Source organism: Botryllus schlosseri, chromosome 4 (assembly GCF_051294905.1).
Source record: "Botryllus schlosseri isolate E-star chromosome 4, Bs_hap1, whole genome shotgun sequence".
Lineage (NCBI taxonomy): Eukaryota > Metazoa > Chordata > Ascidiacea > Stolidobranchia > Styelidae > Botryllus > Botryllus schlosseri.
In genome coordinates, this window is record NC_137239.1 from 24,683,975 (window position 1) to 24,701,351 (window position 17,377).

General features: G+C 41.6%; 1 protein-coding gene and 1 long non-coding RNA gene across 2 annotated transcripts; both read right to left on the reverse strand.

Annotated features, from left to right (window-relative positions):
- Positions 1 to 3,553: 3,553 nt before the first annotated feature.
- Positions 3,554 to 5,223, reverse strand: LOC145438332 (uncharacterized). The gene is made up of 3 exons (XM_080315730.1): positions 4,667 to 5,223; positions 4,489 to 4,608; positions 3,554 to 3,972 (listed from the first exon to the last, which is right to left on the reverse strand). Exons 1-3 carry the CDS (start codon positions 4,731 to 4,733, stop codon positions 3,731 to 3,733), a joined length of 429 nt encoding a protein of 142 aa, XP_080171856.1. The 5' UTR covers positions 4,734 to 5,223; the 3' UTR covers positions 3,554 to 3,730.
- A 2,389-nt stretch (positions 5,224 to 7,612) lies between these two features.
- LOC145438341 (uncharacterized) lies at positions 7,613 to 12,099 on the reverse strand. The gene is made up of 2 exons (XR_013914918.1): positions 10,782 to 12,099; positions 7,613 to 7,860 (listed from the first exon to the last, which is right to left on the reverse strand). It is a non-coding gene; the product is annotated as an uncharacterized LOC145438341 (long non-coding RNA).
- Between the last annotated feature and the right edge of the window lie 5,278 nt (positions 12,100 to 17,377).

A 17,377-nucleotide genomic window follows, 5' to 3' on the forward strand; every position in this document is an offset into this window, starting at 1 on the left:
GTCGCAGGGGTTCGAAAAGAGAATAGTTCAATCGAATACATTTGGGCTGCCAGCAAAGACGCTTCTTGAGTGTGCATTCCACAGAATGTGACCTTATTGAGTATATTTGAAGTGACTGCTTTGATGTTGTAAACCACGTCAATTTCTTATATTCAAAAGCAGGGCTGTGGAGTCGGTAAATTTTACCACCGACTCCGGCTCCGACTCCGACTCCACACATTTTCAATATACCGACTCCGACTCCGATTCCAAGTGTAGTCCTTGTGTATGAGTCAGCAACAAATAAAGAGATTGAACTTACTAATTTTGTCATTGCACACTATCCTGATTACAAGCACACACACTCTTACTACTAATAGCATTGGTCATAAATGAAATTTAGTTAAGCAGTCAAAGACCATGGCCTATCTCTAGTCAACATGTAGGCCTACTTAATCAAGTATTCAAGGATTGGGACTTGGAGTCTTTCTTAATCATTTGTTCGACCCAAACAGCTAAGCTACACTACAAATATTCTTAATTTTGTCAAGTGGGAAGCATCGTTTGGTCATATTCACATCATTTTTACAATTTTACAAAACCAGCCGATGCATTTGCTCTGCCACAGTATAGTGGTATAACTCCAAAAATTGCATCAATTTTGACTGTATCGCGAAAACGCATATTGCGATTTTCTTCCCCTGTGCAACTGAGTTGTAATTTACAAGCAATGTCTAATTTTATCTATATCAGGGGTGGGCAACTTTTTCGGGCAAAGGGACACATGAGATTTACTAACCATTGCGCGGGCAACTGGAATGTTGATAACCTTTTTTTAGTCGTCCGATGGAGGCGAACCGAATTAGGTAACATTGCAAACAAGACTTCTATTAATACGCTCTAAAATTGATGACAATATGTCATGCAACTGTGCAGTGCGCAATCAGGCCTTGGTCGCGCGAAGCGCGAATTTTTTTTTGCAAGATATTGACTGAATAATATCAATAAATATGCTGCTAACATACATTGGGGGTCGCATCTGTATACCACTGGGCTCAATTGGCAAGGACAGGATTATTCGACGTTTAGACATAGCAAAATCGACGGTATCAGTGAGCATGCCTTTATAATTTTGTGCAAATGTTTTGTCGACGATCTCGCTGCGAGAGCACAAGCGAAGCCGCATGTTGGACGACACGTTATCTCCTAATTGCGAATATAGATAGACTCAATTCTGTGAATAATATGTACTTATAATTTTCAGAAGGGGCTCAAATACTGAATGCAAGAAATCTAGTGACAATGAATCATGCGAAGTACCGACAAAAATTTCAAGTAAAATAAATCTGCTAAGAAATTTTCTACTTTATGGTCATATACGAAGATCTGGGATTAATGTGACTGGCCCCTGGATACGTCAATGCGTCAGAACTGTCGTTTTAGTCATCATCAAATTTCGCGGTCATGCTAATCAAATTTTGGTTGGCCTTGCAATTGTACCTGATGTCATAAATAATTTCGAGAATTACCTCGCAGGCCACACCTAACCTTCTCGTGTGTTAAATTTGGCCTGCGTGCCACGGGCTGGCCGCACCTGATCTGTATGGTTATTAATAACAGTGATTGGTGGTACATAAAAATTCAATCGAAAATTCTTTGAAGGCAAATATTTTCATGATAGAGAAGTTGGAGTCGGAGTCGGAGTCGCAGTCAGGGTCATTCTCGCGAACTCCGACTCCGACTCCAGTCAGTATTTTCCTCACGACTCCGACTCCGACTCCACCAAGCGAAAATAACCCAGACTCCGACTCCGACTCCGACTCCACAGCCCTGTTCAAAAGGCATACAGAGCATATGACTCGCCAATATAAGGAAATATCCTATTTCTCCATAACTCTGTTCCTTTCTATGCACTCTGCACATACATACCACAAAAGCATCAGCTAACCGATAAACGCATTCGCCAGTTACTCTTAATTCGGAGACATCTTCTGATTGATATAATTAGAATTATTGTTGTTGAAACTTGAAAGTGACAGCACAATTAAATCTCATTCCGATCCATAGTCCTTAAATTATAGGGTAATTACGTTTTTAGTTATTATTATCGCCAAAGTTGATCAGCCTACATTTAAATTTAAAAACGTTTCTGAAGGTCCGTCGACTTATAGTTTAAAAAAGTTATAAATTAGTTCAAGGGCAAAGACACGTTCATCAATATGTAAGATCATTTGGTTCGATTTTAAAGTAGTTGAAGTCAGGAATTTTGAACAAACTCCGACTCCGGTGAATATGTGTTGCCGGTTATCAGACTTCGACTCCAAAGGGTGATGCATCATTTTCGTAACTATGGTACATGATAATTTGTTCCACGGTCAAAGTGTGCCGTAATTCCCCACTATTTGATTATTACGTCAAATGATAGTGACTGTAGGTAATTATTCTTTAGCGTGTGTGCGTGATGGGAGTGCGAGAATGCTGGAGCCTACGCCTAAGTTCGCCAACACGGAAAGGATTACATTACCGGCATTTACGCGCGTGATGAACCGTACTGTATTGATATCTTGGTAAATTTGGAAATATCCAAGCCCTCGTTCGTATATACATTACACTAGGGCTAGGGGCGCGCAACATACAACCTTGACCGACCACATATGTCTGATTGACTTCAACAGCTATTGCAATACATTAGGTTAGTACATATTCATTAAATACTGTTTTCGTCTCTATGCTTTAAACCTAAACTTTACATTAAATACGATTAATACTTGTATAGGTGGAAAGTTACGCGTTTAATATATTGATTCAGGGATCCGGCCCGCCACGTACTTCATTCCCCCACATCCGGCCCGCAGACTGGAGAAAGTGAGCGCCCCTTGGTTGTATCTTACATTAATGCCGAACATCCAAGTATGCCACTGGATGGGGGGCCCGATAGATCAACCGCCCGTGGTCGTTTCTCATTAAATCATGTTGTACAATATACAACGTGTCTTGAGCTAAAGAAAATAATAGAACCATGCGGATTGTATGATATTGTGAGGAGATACGGTCGAAGTAGTCAGTTTTTGCTGATAAGTAGATGCGGGCAAAAGTTGAATGTACCAACACCTGCAAATCTGCTTCAAGCGGATGTAGAAAATAATAATATACCAGAAAATCACCCGAGTAAGTTGTTTTTAAGTAGTTTTAGGTGGAGGTGACCCATACTTTTAGTAGTAAGGAGGCGATGGGCTATTGTAGGAAGTGAATCTTCGCCACAACACAAAGTACTGATGACTCTACAAATGGAGGAAATTTCGAAAATTTATATTCTTTTATGAACTCAAAGGAACTATTTCGACCAATTAATATGATAATATCACTCTGAAAAGTGACACAAACGATTACCAAAACTGCTTTCTACTTTACAAAGGCCAAAGTGTGACAGGTGAGCAGTTTTTCGTCAAAACTGTTACGTACAATGGGAAGCAATAGTCGATAAACATAACTACTTTAGTGTAAGTAGTGCAAGTATAGGTAATACCTATTTGACTACTTCGTTACGGTCCACCTCCTAATGTGACAACACGCTTTGATATACAGGGTCTATCAAACTATAATTTACGGACTCAACATCACGATAATGAAAGACTGTTCGGGCTGACGACATTCAACCCTAAAACAATGATACGACTCGCTTACCCTGTTTCGCAATAGGTTGCACCAATCTTCGACCTGTAAATGACCTAATTCATAATATACCTTGTGTTTACCTCACGCAATAGGGGACGTCCACAGGTGGATCGAAAACGTAAGGCTCGTTTCTTGTGATGCGACAGCCGATGGGGAAGGGATGCGGCGGATAGCAGACGGAAAGAACTGGAAGTCCAGGAGGAAATCTGGGCAGTACCCGGGGCACTTGATTGGCATCTCGCAAGATTGTCATAGCTGACTCGTAGAATTCGCCTTTCGCCCGCTCAATATGGTTTGTTGGTACTTCCGCAACTCTGACTGCGAATGGAATAAATGCAGATTAAGGCTTGCCTCAACATGATACCCTATGCTTACCAGCGCGTGATTGGCTCCTCAAAATCTGATTACATCGCGTGTACCATCACACACCGCACTGTACGTAAATTAGTGGAAACGTTGCATTCACCAGATACCACAATAGAGGAGGGTACTAAGCAGGTCATTGCCATGTTCACACGCCTACCAATGGCCGTAAAAGATTCAAATACACCTTTCCATGTAGAGCTATATCCCAGGTTTACAATAAGTACTGTTTGCCCAAGGGATTGGTGTAATTGACTCTGTTTAATCCATTGTAAGGAGTGTGATAGTAAAACAGTATAACTCCGTACCAGAAAGTACCGTTTACTTGATTTGCACCTAAGGCTGTGGTGGAACATCACGAAATGCACGGTTTTTGTTGACAGTGTGAATAGCTATAACTATGTTTCCATTGGTGCATCGGATCGGAACATTTCCGATTATATGTATAAACATACATTATTTTCAACTCACATTTCGCGACGCATTGGCCGTCGAGAATGCAGCAGTCGTCGTGCTCGTAACAGTCGTCTGCCTCAACATTGTACGAGACGGAGTCGATGGTAACCGAACACCGAATGTCAGCGCTTGCCACTAAATCGAAATGCTAAGAGATAATTTTGCGCTACGAAATTGTGGACTCTCATCTCACTGCCAATATTGCATTCTTTTGCGCTGGCGATTGCAACACAAATTAGCAGCACAATCCATGTCTTCATAGTTAGCTATAAATCTATAACTCAATTCGCCATGTAAGACTGATATATTCGTATTTGATGTCGAATATTCGGCGGCCTGGCTTATTGTACGTGTTTCGAACTGCCCGAGGACAAATTCAACAACGTTTTGGATCGAAACTCGTCATTTCGGTTGCTTTCAATCCACACCGACACCGATGATTTCCAATTCAAGTTAATGACTCGAGTCAAGTCGATTCAAAAGAAAATTGACAGACGAGCCTCGCTCAAATTCAGTCATGACGCGAGATCATTGCAACATTGGTTCGACTCAATCAAGTGATCTGTCATTAGAATTCATATATTTCCAATGATGTAACTGTCGTCGAATGTTGAGCGGGATATTTCGGAAAAACCCAGATGTGGACGCTTAAAAAATCAAAAAATCCCAGATTCTATAGTTCCCCTAAATGTATATGAGATAGATGTGGAACTGAAAACAGACTGTAATCAATTACAGTCATAACGAAGTAAGTGTAAGTTATGGCTTTGCATTGAAATTTTAGTTTATACTCCATTTGATGGGTGAACAGCGATTCCGACGGAAAACATATTTTTACAGTCAATCCCAACGTTTACGACGAATTTGGGGTGTTCAAGTGACCTGGATCGATTGAAAATAGTTTATTTGATTCATTAGTTCCGGACTGATATCTTGGATAATGTCGGAAGCATGTTGCGAATGTCGACTATCATATCATTTCGATCTATCTCCCATCGCGCGCCTCGAAATATTGGATTGCACGATACCTTGATAGATACCTTGACATATGGCGACGCTTGTAGGACAATGCAGTTTTCAAATGCACATTGTCTTCCTGATCCACGCCGATAAATGACCTTTCTTGGAAGTGACATTACCAATTACAAATTCAAAATAAAAACAACGCCATAGCTATCCAAGTTCTTGATTGGTAACGTAAGCAGCTTTCTAGAACCGCCGCAAAATATAAGGACCTTATATACATTGTAGGTGTGTAGCGTTATGTTACGTCGAATACTTTGGAAGTCGATCAATATTTAGGTTTTCGGAATAAGCGCGACAATTTCATTTGAATAATATCAGCGATGATAAATTCTAAGGTATTTACGAAGAGTTGGGCTATCACAGGTGAGGTTTGGCCAGTCTGTGCCGTAAGTCTCCTTTCGCGCTTTATTTTCAAAGAATAAATCTGAAAATTCCGTGATTTCTGCAATAAAATCTAATTAGTCATAATCATCGACGAAAAATGCCAATAACACCATGTAACAAAAATTTAGTTGAGCCGATTTTTTGATATTTCCTATGCGATATTTCTCTATAAAACATGTTTCTGGCATTTTCGCCGCAAGTGTCGTTTAAAAATGTCATTTTAAGCTTTTGAAACTTCCCGCACCATGTTTTTCAAGCTCCTTTATTTAATTACCTAATAACTGTGACGTCACATTGATTCATCATTGAATTCATGATAATTGGTCGGTAGGGTTATGTTCGTGCATTTACGTTTTAGTGTCGTACAACTCTTTCTTTCTATAGGATTAGTAATTACAGCCAATCATCATTTCCTCGTGTGTCGTGCATATTTATACCCTGTGTTCTGTTGTCTCGTGGTCTTTCGTTTAACTGAACTCTGGATCGTGTCGCCTGTCTTAAAGTTATTCTGCTGTACAATATACTGATTTCATATTGCAACCTCGTCGTATTGAGTTATTGTTCAAACAAGATCAAGAACATAACAAATGGTGTCAGAAGTCGGATTCATGGTTATTTCTGCGACGAAGATAAAGCATGGATTCAGGTATACTGAAGCTGCTCGAGAAGCAGCAGACAATGATGTCGAGCCTACATGAAACAATGGCAAATCAAAAAGCACAGCGCAAAGAAGAGCTGGAGCTGCAAAATGCTCGGCACAGAAGATTTGGACCAACAACGCGCACAGCACAAAGAAGATATGGCACAGCAAAAGCTGCAGCTTGAGGAAGCCATATCGCAATTAGCGCAGAGGTTGAGTCCCGGTGCGTCAACATCTGAAGCTACTGCTCCCAAGTTTGATTCGTTCATAAAATCAAAGGAGAAGTGGGACCAATATCTGCAACGATTCAACCATCACCTAGCAATTTACGGCATTTCCAACATGGAAAAAAAAGAGCGTGTCTACTCTCATGGGTTGGACCAGAAACGTAATCGCTCCTACGTAATTTGTTTGGTGCTGCTGATGTCAGTGCGCGAACCTTCGACGCGTTGATTGAGAAGTTGTCTACACACTTCAAGGACTCAATTCATGTGCAAGCTGCCAGGTACGAATTTTACAATTGCAAAATGCAGCCGGGACAGTCATACGCCGATTGGATCGCTACTCTACGGGGTATCTCCAAGGATTGCAACTTCACATGCTCAAGAGAAGGCTGTGATCAAAGCTACGTTGATCAGCTAATGCGCGATCTCATCATTAAAGAAACGCCGCACGCGAATGTGAGACGGCATTGTCTAACCCAAACCAATCCATCCCTCGACGACGTTCTCAAAGTAGCCGCAACATACACTGTTAAAAATATTCTATGCCCAATTACTGGTCTGGTCCTGGCAGCAGTTTTACGACTCTGAGACCGGTAAATTTGAAAAATATTTTCCCGTAAATATTATTGACCGTAATTTATTTTCACAAAGACTGACTGTTAAAACTTTTACGGAAAATTCCCGTTACCTGACGTAACGGAAAACGGCTGTAATACCAAGTTACTGGTCTGGTCCAGTGCAGCAGTTTTACGCTGATGAGACCAGTAAATTCGATGTAACTCTCCCCGTAATATGATTTTACATATGCTGACCGTAGGAAATTTTACGGAAAATTTCCGTAACTAAATGTAACAGAAATCTGCTGTAATATCAATATACTCGTCTGGTCCCTTGCAGCAGTTTTACGTTCCTGAGACCAGTAAATTTGAATCAGGTTTATTTGGTGCGGGAACACGTAAAAAAAAAGTAAGTGTGGATAATGACGAAAATCCAGTCTTTCTTGTGGAGATCATCAGTCAGCAACTGCCCGAATGAAGAGGGCTTCATCAAAACTTCAGCAGCAGTTGAAGGACTGTACTTTGGGCCATGCTCTTTTGTAGGTTCTTCTATAATCTGAACAAAGATTATGCTGTCATCAACACAGCTACAATTTGGAAACTTTGAGACGCTATAGTATGACATACTGCGACTTTTCATATTCTTGTCAATTTCTCGAATGATGATGGCCTAGGATAGCGGTGTCGAACATAAGGCCAGCAGGCCGCATGCGGCCTGCGAAGCAATTCTGAGTAGTTTGAAAAACCCCTGTATTACCCAGCACATTTTCTAACAAATGTTGAGGTATTACTGTAAGAAATACTTCCCGCAAGGCCACAAATGTCAAGATCATATCGTCGCTGGAAAACCAAACTGCGCTATGTCACAAAACAGCGAGCTGAGATAATCGAAAAAGAAGATTTCCCATAGTTATCATGCTCACACCATCCACACCCCAGCAGTGAGCTCCTGGGATACTGATATATATCCATATAGCTGGGATATCGCATAATTTTTAGTTTTTCAAAATAAGAGCAACCCCCACTTTCAGCCCCCATTTTGGACATAGGCCACTTTGGTTCTCAAATAGTCCTCAACTAAGTAGCATTTTCTTGGACATAATTCCTCTTCAAATTACCAATCAATGCGTCAATAATGCACTTTATCAGCATTTTATGGCATAATGATGTCAAACTAAGAAACAGGAACACAACAAATGAAACTAATGAAAGAAACTGAATAACTCAGTCAGTCCCTTCACTAGTGCATGCCACCGGAAGGGTTTTGTAAAAGGAATGCAAGTGTGGAGGAAGCAAATTCTTATCACAGAGTTTAGACTAGTCTTTGTATTTGTCTGCCGGAATCCTTGGTCTCTCCTGATACAGCAGTGGTAGAACTGTGGCATTTGACCTAGTTGCTGGTCTTGAACTGGACAGCTGCAATTTTTGGAACGAGGGCTCACTGTAACTATACTTGACAAAAACTGTTGAATTGGAACCCTTCAAAAATTTCATTTGCATCACTTTTGACCAGTAAATTTTGTCACCGGCATTTTTCTCAGCATCAATGATGGATTTGCTCTGCCAAATTGAGGCATACTGCGGAAAACTCAGTGGTGACTTGAAGTCAATCACGTCACTGTAATTAAAGGCATTGACTTCAGGTAAATTCTTCTTGAATGCCATTTTTATTCCTATTGCCCGTATCCCATTGTTCTGTGGTAAATATGCACTTTCCTCTGGTGGCGTTTTCGATGACAGAGTGTGCATTGTCATATTCACTTTGTGAATGTCCAATTACCATGAAATTTAAAGTTATCTCCTCAAATTCAAAAACAGTGGAAGCATGGCATAATATTAAAACAACCGTTCTGTTATTATTTTGCCCCCCCGCACCGGTCACAGAATAAATGAACAGATTTCTTTCCTGTGTAATTCAATGGTCATTCAAGTGGAGAAAAACTGCGGTAGCAACCTCACAGGATCCTAATTTGGCCTCAGTTTCATTCCATAGGAAGCATGTCGTTATCTTTGAATTGATATCAGTTATTGTGAAGTTATAATTTCGCAGTCTTTTGGAATAATAGAATGATGACACAAATATACCTCCTCTCCTTCAATAAGACCATCTGTCTGTTTTGACGAACAAGGCTCATCTACCAGAAACACATCTTTCTTAATTCAATCGATCCTCAGAGTCAGAGTCACTGCCTCTGTTTACAGCACCACCAGAACAAGATGGCTCAACTGCAACTCCCCCTTTTCTATCTGCGATTTCTTCTAGAAACAACTTGTCACTTCCCATTTAGATCCCAAAGCTATTATAACTGTTCCTTGTATTCTTGCATCCCTCCAATTATCTCCAAAATGCATATAAGACCATCTGTCATTGTCCAACTGGTTTTTCTCATCGAATTGCCAGGCTTCCGCTGACACCCTTGAATTTATTCTAATTCGATTCATTCTGCCACTTTTAAACCACAAGTACTGGGAATTACCGTAATATATCCCTGTAAAGCTGTAATCAACAAATTTTGATAGGAATCCAGTAAAAACATCACGATATGAGTAACATCTAAATTTCAACAGAAGCATAATGTGGACATAACCCAGTTTGGTTTTCAATTTGCCTTGAAAATCCATGTGTATATGTCCCCTTGACCATTGATCCACACTACCTAGAAACATGAAACCCGGCTAAAAAGAAAGACCTATGTCCAAATAGTAATAGAAACCAAAAAAGTCAAAATCACCAAAAGTGGACATAGGACAGTTTGGTTTTCCAGCGACGATATAGGCGGTGATATAATTATCCGACAGTGGTGTTATGGTTTTACTCTAGTCATCACCAGGAACAAGTTGGTGATACTGACATCCAATTCCCAAAACTCCAAAAATTGCACACTGAGTTCATATTATTATGAAGAAATGAGCCAAAAAGTAGTTATTCGTGAAGTGAAAAAAAAACTGTTATATGCAGGTCGCATGGAGAATATAATAGTTATAAAAATACAATTCAAATATGTTTGACAGTCGCACTGCTGTATTACTTCTACTCAAAGGCCCCAGACAGACAGAGAAACCCGAATGACGATTAATAATGAGCCAAATTCTAACGTCTGCGTTTACAATTAAATCACTTGTGTTCCTCAAAGCGCATACGGTGAGTTAACGGCAGATTACGAATAAAACAAACGGAGCATACAAATATGTCAGCTTATTCCGTCGTTAGGGTCAGTTTTTTAGCGGTTGAATTCAAACGATCAATCTTTGAATTTTTGCCAAAATGCCATATGATATGATCGTGAATGTTATGTAATATACCAAAATGTATACAGGATTGATATAAACTATTCAAGCGAAGAGTAAGGTCGGGCGTCTTGATGTACCGTAACATTTTGGAATGATTTGACTGATCCGGCCCGCGAGCGGTTGGAAAGTTTGAATTCGTCCAGCGACGCATGTTGAGTTTGATACCCCTGGCCTAGGACTTCGTACCTGAATCATCTTTTCCAGCGTGATTGCAAACTTTCCTGGCAATACTACTTTGCATCGCACGTCCAATGTATTTCGCACGGTACCGTGCTAGAAGCCAGAGGCGAAATGATGCCTTTCTATCACATAAGCATTCGACGTCATGATTCATATTGCCATAACGCTTCCATTTTCGTGTAGCTCAATGTCAGAAAATGTAATACATTCTTATAAGCCATAGCTTCTGTTCACCACTAAACTGTAACGAAAACACATGCGTCTTCAGAAACAGGACTGAGAATAACTTGCCAGATTTGAGCTCGGATACTGCTATACCTACAATATCTGCTACCAACACCTGCAATATTCTAAAGCTAGAGTTAAGCTGTGGCTTCGAAACCAACAATATCTTACAGCAACGCATCTTGTTATTATCCAATACGAAAACATCGCGTCGATATAATATCGATCTCGGAACATTCAGCCGCACGTGCTCAGGCTCAGATATGTCTGACGTCTGACGCCGTTATGTCTGGAATATGTATGACGTCACAATGCATTGTTCGCTCGAGCAGCTACGAATTCATGATCAAACAATTGATAAGGCCATTAGCAGAAAAAAGGTAAAGGACGTATACTACTCTCGTCGCAATGGCAAAGGAGCATGGCGGCTAAACACCAGCTCCAGTGTTTCGATACATAGCTTGTATCATACATGCGTTAAGGAGTCTACAATGGTGGCAGAACTGGTCCAACAGATAATTACACAAAAGATCCCACCTGCAGTAAAACTACATAACGTACCAAATTCGCTTGGCATGCTACTATTGCTAGACCTTGATGTCTCAAAGGATACTAAAGCGATATAAACGATGGTATCTGCAATGCCCAAATGTTCGGATACCATTCACCGATTAGCATTCAGCACGGCCATCGATGTCGTAATTTGCTTGATGATTGAAACATGATGAATGACGAAAATCACATATATATATGTCCATAAGACCGTAAGCGTGTAAAATGATCGAATTGTGAGCGCAATAGCAATGCTGCAAATAATGATTATCCAGTAAATCGCTTGTACGAATGCAAAAGTAAATCCGGAATACTTATTACCCAGTAAATTACTTTTACAAATCCAAAAGTAAATCTGAAATACTGGTTATCCCGTAAATTGCTTCTACGAATTTAATCTGTAATTTTTTTACCCTCTAAAAACAAGTAAATTTACTTTTGACGTGCCCGTATATTAATTTAACGGGCATTTACCGTTAATCTAATTGACGGGACAAATTTACCGGTATAATTTGGGTAAATCTACGAATATTTCTAAGAGTGTACGTAAGAACGCAAGAAACTGATAGGGTTATCCAGGGCGAGAGTAACGGTAAAGATACTTCCATCGTCAATAAAATGACGGGAAGTTATCAGAAGGGGAAAAAACCTTCCAAATCCATCCAAGACAACTTCCCGGAAAGACTGAAATCCTGCAGCCGCTGTTTCATCGATCACCAGAGAAAAGACTGTCAATATCGACATGCAGTATGTCAGAAATGTGGTCGTAAAGGTCATATCAAACCTGTGTGCATGTCTACCAAACCTAGTATCACGCAACAGGTCACATCCGTCAATTTCCGCTCAGTGCCACTACTCTCCTTCGACATCGATCAACTATATCGACGCGTAGGAAACCAGCTCTGGATCAACTCCAGCATCAACGGCATTCCGTTGCCGACACAGTGGGACACTGTTGCACCCTCCGCCATGGTGGGATTGACTGGGTACAAAACTTTGGGCTCTCCGAAACTCTCAGCATACCATTGCTCTTTCATAGCGTACGGCGACAAGCCACTGAAAGTGAAAGGTATTTGCACTGTAGCCGTGCAGGGGGGTTCCGAAGTTCGAGTTGGCTTAAAATTGGTAGTTCTCGACGAACACCGTGGGCAAAACATTTTTGGTCTTGATTGGAGCGATGCTTTCTCCATGACCACTAAGGGAACGTCTGCTTTGGATGCAATTTCCTCGCAGATGGTCAAATCGCAATCATGTAATACTATTGACATTTCTGATTCGAACGACAAATTGGTATCTTTTCAGTCCAAATTCCCCTCCGTTTTCTCAAATGTATTTGGACGATGCACCAAGACAAAGGTGACAATTCACTTGAAGCCTAATGCCAAGCCCGTATTTAACAAGCCACGTCCTTTGCGCCACGTCCTTTGCCTTTCGCAAGGCAAATCGCTGTTCAAACCGAATTGGATAGATTAGTCAATCAAGGTATTCTCGAACCAATCAATTACAGTGATTGGGCAGCACCAATTGTGGCCGTCACTAAAGCTAATGGATCAGTACGCATTTGTGGTGACTCCAAAGCATTGAATCAACTAATTCAGATAGATCAACATCCCCTGCCCTCCTTAGATGAAAGTTTTCACAAGTTACAGCGTGGTTGTATTTTTACGAAAATTGATCTTGCCGATGCTTATTTTCAGCTAGAATTAGATGATGATGCGAAGAATTTGTGTGTCATCAACACGCAATTCGGTCTATTCCGTTATCGACGCATGTGTTTCGGAGTCGCATCTAGTCCCGAAAATTTTCAACGTTGTATTGATGCCATGATCGCCGGCTTACCCGGTGTTGCTAGTTTTATCGATGACATAATCGTTACTGGCACTGATGAACGCGATCATTTTCGCAACTTATCGCTACTCTTTGAGCGCCTCACCGAATACGGTTTCACCGTCAACTTCGCTAAATGTGAATTTTTCAAAAGTAGTATCGAGTATCTTGGTCACATAATTGACAAGGACGGCAAACGCCCGTCTAACAAATCCGTTGAAGCAATCAAACAGTTGCGCCTAAACCTCAGGATGTTCGCCAGCTACAGGCATTCCTGGGCAATGTCAATTATTATCGCGCGTTTATTCCTAATGTCACGAATAAAGCCGCTGCAATGTACCCAGTGGTGGCTTTTGGGGTGGGCGAGGTGGGCGGTCGCCCGCGCCCCCCCCCCCCTGGTCGAAGGGCACCCCTATTTGGATTTTGCGCTTTTTTCAAGGATAATGACGAATAAACATGGAAATCCGTGTACCGAGCAAGAATATGATTCCGTACAGATGTGTCAATCATCATCAAATCACTGCATTTGTTAGAAAAGTCCCGTATCCCGATAATCATCACGTCTCTGCATGCGGTAGAATTACTTAGATTTGATGTAGTCTATCCTTGCACACATGCAAAATAGACATGGCCGAATCCAGCACCTGGGCAAACCTTTGCGGTGGTGAAAGATCGATAATAATACCCGATTCGAAAGGGGGTCTGGGGTTACGGATAGATACTTATAGGGCCCCCCCGGTAAGTCTCGCCCAGGGCCCCCGTACGTAGGGCCACCACTGATTGTACCGTCTTCTTCAAAAAGACGCGAAATTAATTTGGAATACGGACTGTAACGCAGCTTTTTGCACTCTCAAAAACGACGTAATCGACGCTACGCAGTTAGCTCATTATGATGTAAACAAGCATCTCATTTTGTCAACGGATGCTTTTCAATTCGGAATCGGCGCTGTCCTCTCAATCGAGCACAATGGCGAAGAGCGACCGATCGCGCACGCATCGAAAACGCTTTCCGATTCGCAAAAATTCTACTCTCAAATAGAGAAGGAAGCTCTGTCAATCATTTACGGCAGGGGTCGGCAACCTTTTGCTAGTCACGGGCCAAATTCCGAGTGCACAACTTTTTGGCGGGCCGGAATTTTTTTTATACTATATTCAACGCTCACGTCGGTTTAGTACTAGAGGTCGACCGATTATCGGCTTGGCCGATTATCGGCGCCGATATTTGGAACTTTCTCGAATATCGGTATCGGCCAATCTAGGCCGATATCGCGACCGATATTTTATATCTAGCTACAATCTACCTTTTCTGAACTGATCTGCAATTCTGTATCACGTTTTGATTTTCGGGTTATCCCAAATTTCAACGAATGTTCACAATTGAGCAATAAGTCTTTTCGATTTCAGTTTTCTCGTTTGTTGTTCACCTTTCTGTGGCATGAACAAGTGCCACCTTGCCTAATATATAATATTTTTGGCGAAATAGTTCTCTGCTCCTTCCATATTAATATCGGCCTATGATATCGGTTATCGGCCTTGTGAGCGTCGAAATATCGGTATCGGTATCGGTCTGTAAAAATCAATATCGGTCGACCTCTATTTAGTACCCTACATTGCTGCAATCTCAATCATACAAATCACAAAAAGGGCAAAACAAATGTGGAAATTCAGTCTAATTAAATTTCGTATCACAGTTACAAATGTATAGTGCTGGTACTAGGTTTACTCTCCACCAGTATAGGAAAGTGAGCATAATTTTCTTTTTACTGTTGACATTCTCAGAGTCGCTGTTTTGTTTCGAATGCGCCTCAACATCTCATGTATTCAGTTATTTCCTCCTGAAGTCAATTTGTTAGATGTGACGTTAAATGTACTACGAAAGCAAGATTAGATACCCATTTTCGATGACAAGATTATGAGTCGGCGATGTTTGTATTTTCAAGGAAAGTTGTTCGTTTCTCAGTTCATACACCCGTGCAAGGATAGCTGCTCGACTTAATGTGCGAACATGTCAGATATACAGGACATCGCCATATTGATTCTCTGCTTCTAGTAATATATGGGGTAGGCTAACTGTCGGTGATTAAGTTTGTGAGACAAAATCAGCTTTCCCCACTGTGTCCAAAACACTATTCAGGTTTGTTGTCTTGGCGTACAATGTCTTCTGGTGAATTAAACTGCAGATGACTAACCTACGGCGGCTAGTTATCTAAAATGAAACGGAAAGTTTGAGATTTTGTCATTGCGCCTGAGATGTTCCAAGCGTTTTTGAAGCAGAGGAACCGCACCTTTAATGTCGCATCCTATCAGAGTGGCAACCCCTTAAAAAGTATGGTATACCTATGGTTGCGCGATACACCCGCTTGATAAACACTGGTCTAGTCTACTCTACAGTCTACATACATTCTCCTTCTCCTACTTTTAGTACGAGATAGGCTACTAATCAACAGCCTTCGCATCAGTTTTATGGCGTAACAATAGACTAATACGACGTAGGATACTTACATCGTAGCAATGCCGCATTCTTACCAAGCAGTGCTGCAGTGCTGCACTGCAGATTGGAACTCATTACGAAACGGCGGGCCGTATTCTTGTGGTAACTAATTATTTCGTCGCGGGCCGGACGATTTCGCTTGGCGGGCCGGATCCGGCCCGCGGGCCGTAGGTTGCCGACCCTTGATTTACGGAGTCACTAAATTTCGTCAATTCTTGTATGGTAGGAAATTTACGCTCGTTACGGATCACAAACCGCTTTCAGCTATTTTCTCGCCGGACAAGAAAATTTCCGTGATAACAGCGCAACGCTTACAGCGATGGGCACTAACGCTCATGGCTTATCAATATGACATTCGCCATAAACCGACTAATCAGCACGGAAACGCCGACGGTTTATCTCGCCTACCAAAGGGTCCAGACCCTGAGTTTGACTAACTGAAAATTCGTGAAAACGCGGAGATAGTTCACGCTATTAATATGGCATTCGATGGCTTACCGTTAACTCGCAATGAAATTCGCGACGCGACGCTGAAGGACAAAACCATGAAACTAGTGAAATTATCTGTCACTCATGGTTATTGGAATCCAAAGACGCACGTCGCACATTGATGATTTTCCTTGGTTTTCGACTCGCAAACATTCGCTTTCTCTGCACGAAGACATAGTCATGCTCAATATTGATGGTTTTCAGCGCGTAGTAATTCCGCAGTCTCTTTGCTCACAAGTCTTATCATTGTTGCACGAAGGACATTGGGGTATCGCGAAAATGAAGCAGATGGCTCGACGTTACATCGCATGGCCTTCCATTAATCGAGACATTGAAAATCTCGTTAAGAGTTGCGGCGCTTGCCGTAAGGTAATCAAAGCGCCTGATCGTCAGTATCGGGAATGGCCTAAAACGTCTGAAAGCTTTGAACGGTTTAACTTGGATTTCGCAGGTCCAATAAAAATAAAATGTTTCTTGTCATCGTCGATGCGCATTCGAAATATCCTTTCGTTAAAGTAATGAATGTCGGATCTACCACAACCTTGTGTGTAGTAAACGCTTTGAGGGAAGTCTTTTCTATCGAAGGCTTGCCCATAACAATTGTTACGGATGGCGGGCCGCAATTCACATCGAATGAATTCGATACGTTTTGTTCGAATTTGGCAATCAGCCATATCGTATCACCGTCTTTTCACCCTGCCTCGAACGGGGAAGCGGAGCGATTCGTACAGACTTTGAAAGCTGGATTGATAAAAAATTGCGACGGGGGAAAAGATCTCAACTTCGCGCTCCAAACACTTCTCACCGCACCACCGCACCCGGGCATAGACTGGAAAACGCCTGCCGAGATTTTACATGGTCGACAGCCGCGCAATTTGTTAAGTTTGTGCTCGCCCTTCGATAAATCGAAACCAGTTACGCCTAGACAATCAGTCACTCATTTCGAGATTGGTTGCTCGGTTTACGCTCGTAGTTACCGACGCGGACCAAAGTGGGTTGCTGGCGTGGTGACGGAAAT

Bases quoted from the DNA above. Each gene is read 5' to 3' on its own strand.
- LOC145438332 (XM_080315730.1), bottom strand. From the start codon at position 4,733: ATGAAGACATGGATTGTGCTGCTAATTTGTGTTGCAATCGCCAGCGCA. The intron at 4,609-4,666 runs GTGAGATGAGAG...ATTTCGATTTAG, and splicing joins AAAAGAATGCAATATTGGCA to TGGCAAGCGCTGACATTCGG. The intron at 3,973-4,488 runs GTGAGTTGAAAA...TTCCATTCGCAG, and splicing joins CGGCCAATGCGTCGCGAAAT to TCAGAGTTGCGGAAGTACCA.